The sequence below is a fragment of the Sus scrofa genome, chromosome 13 (genome assembly GCF_054392235.1).
Source record: "Sus scrofa isolate SSC_HxYL_T2T_F1_AM1 chromosome 13, Sscrofa_HxYL_maternal_Yorkshire_Landrace_v2.0, whole genome shotgun sequence".
NCBI lineage: Eukaryota > Metazoa > Chordata > Mammalia > Artiodactyla > Suidae > Sus > Sus scrofa.
In genome coordinates, this window is record NC_139395.1 from 121,348,933 (window position 1) to 121,359,461 (window position 10,529).

Genomic DNA, 10,529 nt, shown 5'->3' on the forward strand with positions numbered 1-10,529 from the left:
TAGGCCAAAAAGAAAGCATTTTTTTTAACTAAAAACATTTTCCACATTATCAGATAATTTCTAATGTTCAAATGATTTTTAAATGAAAATAATTTATTTACATTTTTATCTTTAGAACATTGCTAAGTGTGGGCAAAAAAGGGAAATAGTTATCTTTGTTCAACTCCTGTTTTGTCCAATTCCAACCCAATGCAGGTACAATTCTATTCATGGGACGAGTCATGCATCCTGAAACCATGAACACAAGTGGACATGATTTTGAGGAACTTTAAATTATTTTAGTTGAATAACAAGGAAGATAGTATCTAAGCACATTATGTTTGCAACTAGTATATATTTGAGACTTGTGCTTTACAATGTATCTTAAGATAATATTTAAAATAGCTTAGATGAAAACAATGTATGTAAATTGTAGGCCAACTTGTCAAGGAATGTTATCAGTATTATTGAAGTAATAGTCCCATCATGTCATTGTGTTTGTTGTGCTAGTATTTAAAATAAAAGTCCATAGTGAACATGTGAACAGCTCTGCTTTTCATTTTACAAGTTGTAACACAAAAATACTTCTAGGGGAAATTTGAAAACAATGATGTTTCTGGACATCTTCAATCTTTCATAATCATTCAGAATCAAAGCACGAAAGTCAGTTAACATTATGCACCTGTACATAACAAGCAACAAGAAGAGATGTGAAGACAGGTACTCCACGAAAATTTTAATGGTTGTTTCTCTGAAGACAGTGTATAGTGTAATGTAAAAACATGCAAACTGAACATCTGTGATGTGGCTTCATTACAAAACCTGTAAGGAAAAAAAAAAAATAGGGGAATGCCAACCCACAGATTTTAGCTATAGCTTATTTACTATGTCTTTAAAAGTTCACTTGGCTTCAAAAGGGGGATGGCGGTTATGAGCTTTGGTTTTGCTGCTGCACTGTAAAATCTGAACCATGGCATAGTTCCCCAAAGTCCCAAAATAAGCCATATGAGCAAATTAACAATAAAAATATGTCCTCTGGTATGTCACCAGAAAATTAATTAGAAAAACTGTGCTAGTAAAGATCCTGGAAACCAGCAGGTCATGGTCTGAAAGCTGCCCATAGGGGTGTTCTTGTTTGTTCTATGTGAGAGATTTTCACTTTTTGAACTTGAATGTCTGTAATTGGAATATCCCATTCCTTGTCTCTCCCCTTGGTTACTTATGATGACTCCAGGATGCACTTGTGTTTTAAACTTCTTGAGAGTTAAAATAAGTACTTTGCATAATATTTTGGTCTTATTTTCTAGTACAAGAAATAGTTGATTCCTATGTGGATAGTGTCAACATTTTTAAGTTCTCCAGTAAATTATTTTGTCATTCTGTGGCTGAAATAATGGTACTCCTTTGGGGGGGGGGGCGCAAAAAAGAATGGTTTCATCACCTTCCATGAATGGAACCAGGCCCATTTAATGCCAGATTTTTGATTCTATGATTAATGGTTTCAGAGAAAGTTCGAAATGTTTCAGAATTTAACAGAAACAGTTTGTATGTGATTTTCTTGTATGTGGTGTATTTTGCTGTGATTTGGAACTGTTAGGAAGAATTGATCTTATTATCAACTTTAATTCTGTTCAGGAGAATTGTGATTTGGAGCAACCAAGCCTGACCATAGACATACTAAATTCTAAACACTGAAGAGAAACTTGAAAATCTGCATATTCATATAATTTCCTTTGGTGATTGTTTTACACATCTTGAATATTGCTAAAATACAGGATACATGTGGAACACTTGCTTAGATTCTACTTGTTTAAATATGGTAAATTTATAGAAAATTCAATCAATTAATGAACTATCCTAAATTAGTGCTTCTCAAACTTACATGTAGTGGAATCACCTAGGGATCTTATTAAAAATGCAGATTCTCAGGTAGTAGATACCAGGTGGGACCTGAGAACAAGTTCCAAGTGATGCCATTGCTATTGGTCATGAACTCAGCTTGGGAGCAAAACACTTAACATAGGTTTACATGTCTGATATGTTTACATATGGAAAAGAAAAATTGTATAGTTTCCATACAAATTGGAGAGATTCAGGAGAAAGGGATGGAGTTTACATTGAGTACAATGAATTTGCACAAAAAGAAAAAAATGGTTTTACTCTAAAGCTCTTTTTTCTGTTACACACTATGGAAAAATGCAAACTTCCTCTGCATATTAGAACACTTGAAATATAGTCTTTAAAAATATAGAGACATTTATAGGCAATGCCCACAAAAGAGTTTATGAGTACCTCAGGACACAGTACTTAACACCAAATCTTTTACAGCTTATACTTTCAGAGGACTTTAGTTTACTCATAAAGCTGAGGTTATTGTAGCATAGTGTTCTTGTTTTCATTTATAATGTACACGGATTGGGCTAACTAATATTGATTCAGTGTTGATATTCTGAGTTTTCGATATTCTGAGTTTTTGATGTTCTTCATTACTGTATCACTACTTCTTAAGCATTACTGATATTGCTATACCTGTGTAGCCATCAGTCAACTAAATGAGTTACCTATATGGAAGTGTAAACATCATTAGACAAGCACGTGGATTTTATAAAACCAAAAAGGCAATTTTGTTAGCTGATATAAGATTAAACTGTACCATTCAGAATGTTTACCTTAAATATTTCAGTAAGATGTCCCTTCAATGAAAAATGATTCTGCCTTGTTATTAGCATGTTTTCGGTATGCTTAAAAACAGAATATTTGAGAGTATCAGGCTTTTCCTTTTGCTTGATTTTGTTTATAATCTCAATATTTTCCTTTCTATTGAATAAATAAATCTTTTTTAGTTTTTTTTAAAATTGAGGTTATAGTTGACTTACAACATTACATTCATTTCAAGTATACAACATAGTGATTCAAATTTTTTATAGATTATATTCCATTTAAAGTTATAAAATATTGGCTGTACTTCCTGTGTTGTACAAGATTCCTTGTAGCTTATTTATTTTGTACATAGTAGTTTGAACTTTTTTGTTCCCTACCCCTTTCTTGCCTCCCTCTGCAGCTCTCCTCATTAGTAACCACAGTTTGTTCTCTATATATGAGTCTGTTTCTTTTTTGTTATATTCATTCACTTGTTTTACTTTTTAGATCCAATATATAAGGGATAATATTCAGTATTTGTCTTTCTCTTATTTCACTCAGCAGAATACTATTAGATCCATCCATGTTGTGGCAAATGGCAAACTTTCTTTTTTTAAACAGCTGAGTAATATTCCATACATGTACATATACCACATCTTCTTTATTGATTCATTATTGGTGGGCACTTAGATTGCTTCCATATCTTGACTATTGCAAATATTGCTGCTATGGACATTGGGGTACCTGTATCTTTTCAAATTAGTGTTTTTGTTTTCTTCAAATATATACCCAGGCATGAATTACTGGATCATATGGTAGTTATATTTTTAGTTTTGAGGAGAAAAACTGAAAAGTATAATTCATTTCCATTTCCCTTAAAAAGTATGTTAGTACACATACACACATGCAATGTGCATAGGCAGCTTACAAAAAATTTTCTATTTTTCTCATATTTTAAGGGAGGAAATTAACAACAATTATACATCTGCTTTTTAATTAAATCATTTTTCCAGCTTCATTGAGATATAATTGACAAATGAAATTATATATACTTAAAGTTTACAATGTGGTAATTTGATGTACGTATACATTGTGAAATGCTTACCACACTCAAGTTGATTCACAAATCTGTCACCTCAAATAGTCAGCTTTAGAAAATATTAGCTATAGTCACCATGGTGTACATTAGATTGCCAGAACTTATTAACCTTATGATTTAAGGTTTGTACCCTTTGACAAATATCTATTTTCCCCACCTCCAGCCCCTAGAAACCACCATTCTAATCTGTTTCTATGAGTTTGACTTTTTTTTTTTTTTTTGGTTCCAAATACAACTGAAATCATACAGTATTTGTCTTCCACTGCCTGGGCTTATTTCTCGTAGCAAAAGGCCCTCCAGTTTTCTCTCTCTTATTACAAATAACTTCCTCCGACCCCTGGCAACCACCATTCTATTCTGTGTCTACTTTTTATTTTGTTTTTAGATTCCAATTATGAGTGAGATCATACAATATTTGTCTTTCTCTTTCTGGCTTATTTCATTTAACACAGTGTCCTTCAGATTCATCCATGTTGTTGCAAATGTCAGAATTTCCATCTTTTATGTCTCAATAATATTCCTTTGTGTGTGTGTATACATTTGTGTATATATACCTATATTATACAAGAATATGCATATTATATTTCTTTATCCATTCATACATCAATGGACACTTAGGTTGTTTTAAGCCTATTATGAATAATGCTGCAGTAAACATGAGAGTATAGATATCTTTTCAAGATACTGTTTTCTTTTCTTTTGGATATATATTTTAGATATTAATCCCTGCTCATATATGTGGTTTGCAAATATTTTCTCATGTTCTATAGGTTTCCTTTTCATTTTGTTGATGGTGACTTTTGCTATACAGAAGTTTTTAGTTTGAGGTAATCCTACTGTTGCTCTCACTTTTGTTATCTGTGCTTTTGGTGTCATATTTAAAAAATTACTGCCAAGAACAACATCTTTTTCCCTATTTTTTTCATTTAGCAAGGCAGACATAGAGAATGTGAAACTTTAGTTTCTTTGTTTCATGTCTGCCAACTAAGTTATTCTTGAGGGAATTCTGAAGCCTCTACATGAATATAAAAATAGCTTTTGGGGAAAAAAATCTATGTCTTATGAAAACTGGGACAGGTATTTCCACAAAAGAATCAGTATAATTATAGAAGATAGTTTAATAAGCCAAAAGCTAAAGGTACATCATATATATATACTGACTTCTGAATTTGATGAGACAAAAATCCACAGATTTATGAAAAAAGAGTTTAATTAATGAAGAAAGAAACAGTGCAAATAAAACATGTACTGCCTTTTGTCCAGATTCACCTTTTATCATATATTAAGTATAGATAAAAGTTTCCTCTCTGAAAATTTCAGTTTTGGGGGAAAAATCAAGTGGTTATTTGTGACATGGCATGTTCCAGAAAATGGAGTCTTACAATTGCTGGTAAACCTAACAGTCACGACTTAGATGGCATTGCCTGTGCATGCAGTATCTTGCTGCATGCTGGCTGCCTAAATGTAACCTCTTGGCTTCTCTGTCAACAAGCCATCTGAGGAATCATTGCGAATCCTGGTTATTATCTGAAAACCTTTCATTGATTTTGCTGTCAGATGAAGTGCCAGTTTCAAAACTTGTGGAATAGGTGTCAATAACTTAGAAGAAAGTCATGGAGACAGAAGTTGTGCCCTTGCATGACTGTGTCACCAGTGCTTTTAGTGGTATAGAGGACAATGGTGTGGGCAAACATGGACATCAGTCATTGTACAGTAAGTGACTTGCAGCTGGATTCTGTATTTTAGAAACATTGCATTTTGCTTATATGTTCATTTTAAAATAAATATAAGTATGGTTTATAATCAAATGTATTTAAATAAGTCTTAAAGACAAACAATGTTTCAAATGAGTTTGAAATAAACATTCTATTTAACTCGTCATAGTTTAACTGCAAGTGATTTTTCTTTCTAAACTGTACAAAGTACTGTCTTAAAATTGATGTCTTGAGTTGGATGAAACAGCATATTATTCACAGCAAGACACGAGAAAGAATCATATTTATTAAAGTACCCAGCAAGTGGAAATGTCACGTATCATTTCCAAATGAGACTGCTTTCACTGGCTATCAGAAAAGTTATTTAGAAGTTCATATTCAGTTCTCTGGTGGCTCAGTGGGTTAAGTATCCGGCATTGTCACTGCTGTAGCTCGGGTTGCTGCTGTGGTGTGGGTTTGATTCCTGGTTCTGGAAATTCCACGTGGTGCAGCCAAAAAGAAAAGTTCAAATTCAAAAAGAGAGGGGAGGGAGGGAATGTGTGAGATAAGAAAGGAAAAAAAAAAAGATGGAACTGCAAATAACTCACAAGCTAACTGTAAATCGTAATTATTTTTGTCAAATTATTTTTGCTGTGCAAAAGCTTGTCAGTTTGATTAGGTCCCATTGGTTTATTTTTGCTTTTATTTCTGTTGCTTTGGGAGACTGACCTGAGAAAACATTTGTAACATTGATATCAGAGAATGTTTTGCCTATGTTCTTGACAGAACACTGTAAACCAGCTATACTGGAAAAAAATAAAAAATCATTATTAAATTTAAAAAAACATCTGAAAGAAGAATTTTTCTGACATTCATCACGTAGAAGTGAATGTTAATGACTGGGATGCACATGAGGAGGGCAGAGTGGGAGAGTGGAAGTATTATCTAGTTAATCTTTTTTAAAGAATTTACATCTTTTAATGTAACTTAATAACATTCTCACTGTACATACTATACATGCTAATTAGAGGCAGCCCATGAGGAGGCTGATAATTATTAGGTTAAATGGCAGAGGTTTAACTTTGCCCTGAAAAACTTTTTTCTTTCAATAAAAATCTTTCCTCCAATAAGATTTTTTTTTAATTAGCTAGTCTTAACAATTCACAGAAGCTATAATCACACAATACTTCCTTAACAACACACTTTGAATTCTCAACTTCATTGTCATTACATGGATCAAATTGAAACCAATCTCTAGGGCATTTCCTCCATTATAATGATGCCAATGGAAGAAATTTAAAATAAATACTAGATCTTGATATTTTTGAAAGAAAGTATTTTTCTGGAGTTCCCATTGTGGCGCAGTGGAAATGAATCTGACCAGGGACCATGAGGTTGCGGATTCAAGCCCTAGTCTTGCTGAGTGGGTTAAGGATACAGGGTTGCTGTGAGCTGTGGTGTAGGTCAAAGATGTGGCCTGGATTTGGCGTTGCTGCAGCTGTGGTGTAGGCTGTAGCTCTAATTAGACCCCTAACCTGGGAACCTCCACATTCTGTGGGTGTGGCCCTAAAAAGCGGAAGAAAAAAAGTATTTTTCTAATTGAAATTATTCAGAAATATTTATTTAAACCAAATAAGGCCGAATGCATTTTGTTCATTTGGCTTCTATTTTAAATAGTAGTTTCTGAGTTTTTTCATTAGTACCTATTATATTAATAAGGCTAAAATTGTTTAACAAGAAATCAAGTGTTGGGTTTTTACCTGGGCAAGTTTTAAAAGGGAAAATGACATGCCACAAGATGTCACTATAATCCTAATAAACTGGTAAGGGTAGTAACCGCTTTTATTTCAACATTTAAAGAGGTTAGGTGAGAAAAAAATCCTCACAGAGCAGGCATCAAACAGTTGGTAACGCTTGTGGTCTATTTTTTCGAATTTACACGTAACTATAAAAAGTACAGCCTGGAATGAACCTCTGTCATTCAAAGGCAGCTTTCATCAACTACAATAAGAATCGCTCACTCTTTGGAATAAAACCATCTTCATTTTTATGACAATTCTACCTAGCCCATTTTTGATTCAGATCTGAAATGGGGAATAATACTTTGGACTCATTGGAAAAAAAAAACCTCCAGATTAAAGATCCAGTAAAAACTTTTTATACCCATTCTATGATGTCTTTGATGTCTATGGAAGACTCCATTGCCACCAGAATGGAGATAAAATTGTAAGAAAAACAGAGCTTTGGCTATTAAAAAAAATAAAAGGAAAAAATAAAGAATGGAAAGAAAAAGAAAATCATCTATTGGTAATGTACTCAAGACAAAAATCATAAATGAACTACCAATTCTTGTTAACTTCCCTGTTAAAAGTCTCCTTCTGATTCACATCTTATAGTCAAAGCACACAGATTAAAGGGGAATCTACAAACCAGTGTTTCAACTACAGTGACGAATTCATGGGGAAAGGTGAGTTTAGTTGGTTCTTTCAAGATTGCCTTAACTGGAGTTCCCAAAGTAGCCCAGAACCTGGTTAAGAATCTGAAGGCAGCGGCTCAGGTTGCCGTGAAGGCACAGGATCAATTCCTGGCCAGGCATAGTGGGTTAAAGAAGGCTCGGATTCCATCTCAGGGCTGGGGTCTTCCATATGCTGTGAGTGCGGCCTTAAAAATAAGATTGCTTTGGAATTCCCTTCGTGGCTCAGTGGTTAACGAATCCGACTAGGAACCATGAGGTTGCAGGTTTGATCCCTGGCCTTGCTCAGTGGGTTAAGGATCTGGCGTTGCCGTGAGCTGTGGTGTAGGTTGCAGACACGGCGCGGATCCCGCGTTGCTGTGGCTCTGGCACAGCTCCGATTCGACCCCTAGTCTGGGAACCTCCATATGCCGCAGGAGCAGCCCAAGAAATGGGAAAAAGACAAAAAAAGTAATAATAATAATAATAACATCGCTTTTACCATGACTGGCAGAGAGAGTCACACATCACTTATTAAAGAAAGCTTTTCTATGTCTTTGAATATGTAAAATAAATATATTCAGAAGTTTTAGGTTTTAGTTACAAGGGACTGTTTCCATACAGGGATTTGAAGGCTTTTTAAAATAATTAATTAATTTTTTTGTCTTCTGTCTTTTGAGGGCCACTCTTGAGGCATGTGGAAGTTCCCAGGCTAGGGGTCCAGTAGGAGCTATAGCTGCTGGCCTATACCACAGCCACAGCCACAGCAACGCGGGATCCAAGCTGTGTCTGTGACCTACAGCACAGCTCCTGGCAATGCCAGATCCCCAACCCACTGAGCAAGGCCAGGGATGGAACCGGCATCCTCATGGATACTAGTCAGGTTCGTTAACCTCTGAGCCACAAAGGGAACTCTTTTTTTTTTTAAACAAAAGCTTTTCCTAATTTTTAAAAGGAATATCTCATTGAAAACATTTCAAAAAGCAAATCCTACTGTACACCTGAAACTAATCTGATATTGTAAATAACTATAATTCAATTAAAAAAAATAATTTTGAAAAAGCAAATCCCTATAACTAACTATACGTAATCCTTTGTCACTAGTAACTTTGGTGATCACTTTTCTTTTTACTGAAGTTTTTTTCCATATTTATTCACTTAATTACTAATGTATCATGCTACAAAGAGCTACAAAGATGAATTAGACATAGAGCCAACAGACTCTTAAGGCTCTTGAAATCCAGTTGAAAGAGGCAACTCTATTAGCAGATGATGTTAGGAAAGAAGCTCATACTGGCCCAAAAGAAAACAAAAAGACAACTTACAGAATGGGAGAAAATAGTTTCAAATGATGCAACTGACAAGGGCTTAATCTCTAGAATATACAAGCAACTTATACAACTCAACAGCAAAAAAACCAATCAATCAATGGAAAAATGGGCAAAAGACCTGAATAGACATTTCTCCAAGGAAGATATACAGATGGCCAACAAACACATGAAAAAATGCTCAACATCGCTGATTATAAGAGAAATGCAAATCAAAACTACCATGAGATACCACCTCACACCAGTCAGAATGGCCATCATTAATAAATCCACAAGTAACAAGTGCTGGAGGGGCTGTGGAGAAAAGGGAACCCTCCTGCACTGTTGGTGGGAATGTAAACTGGTACAGCCACTATGGAGAACAGTTTGGAGATACCTTAGAAATCTATACATAGAACTTCCATATGACCCTGCAATCCCACTCTTGGGCATCTATCCGGACAAAGCTCTACTTAAAAGAGACACATGCACCCGCATGTTCATTGCAGCACTATTCACAATAGCCAGGACATGGAAACAGTCCAAATGTCCATCGACAGAGGATTGGATTCGGAAGATGTGGTATATATACACGATGGAATACTACTCAGCCATAAAAAAGGATGAAATAATGCCATTTGCAGCAACATGGATGGAACTAGAGAATCTCATACTGAGTGAAATGAGCCAGAAAGACAAAGACAAATACCATATGACATCACTTATAACTGGAATCTAATATCCAGCACAAATGAACATCTCCTCAGAAAAGAAAATTAATCATGGACTTGGAGAAGAGACTTGTGGTTGCCTGATGGGAGGGGGAGGGAGTGGGAGGGATCGGGAGCTTGGGCTTATCAGTCACAACGTAGAATAGATTTACAAGGAGATCCCGCTGAATAGCATTGAGAACTATGTCTAGATACTCATGTTGCAACAGAAGAAATGGTGGGGGAAAAACTGTAATTGTAATGTATACATGTAAGGATAACCAGACCCCCTTGCTGTACAGTGGGAAAATAAAATTTAATAAAAAATAAAAAAAAAAAAAAAAAAAAAAAAAAAAAAAAGAAGCTCATACTGGATGCAGCTGAGGCATAGGTGAAATGGTGAGTTCCCCGGGAGACGGGGTAAAGAGGTCCAGTCTGGATAAATCTCAAACCTGAGGCAACAAAGACCTTCACATGACTGTTTTTTCACTTGATATGCTGATTTATTTCCCTTTTTAATGCCAGAATGCATGATTTCAGTTTTCTTTTTAGTTTGGTAAATTTACTAAACTAATCAAACCAATTATTTCATTGTTAACGTGAAAGAAATGCAAGGAATTGTTTACTTGGAGGTAGAAAACATTTCTA

General features: G+C 34.9%; 1 protein-coding gene across 1 annotated transcript in view; it reads left to right on the forward strand.

The window, feature by feature from the left end:
* Window positions 1-5,597, forward strand: part of SERPINI1 (serpin family I member 1) — an 83,037-nt gene extending 77,440 nt beyond the window's left edge. The window contains exon 9 of the mRNA XM_001926040.8: window positions 196-5,597. Coding sequence (XP_001926075.5) covers window positions 196-272 — 77 coding nt within the window. The 3' untranslated portion in view covers window positions 273-5,597. The remainder of the gene's footprint in view (window positions 1-195) is intronic.
* The last annotated feature ends 4,932 nt before the right edge of the window (window positions 5,598-10,529 follow it).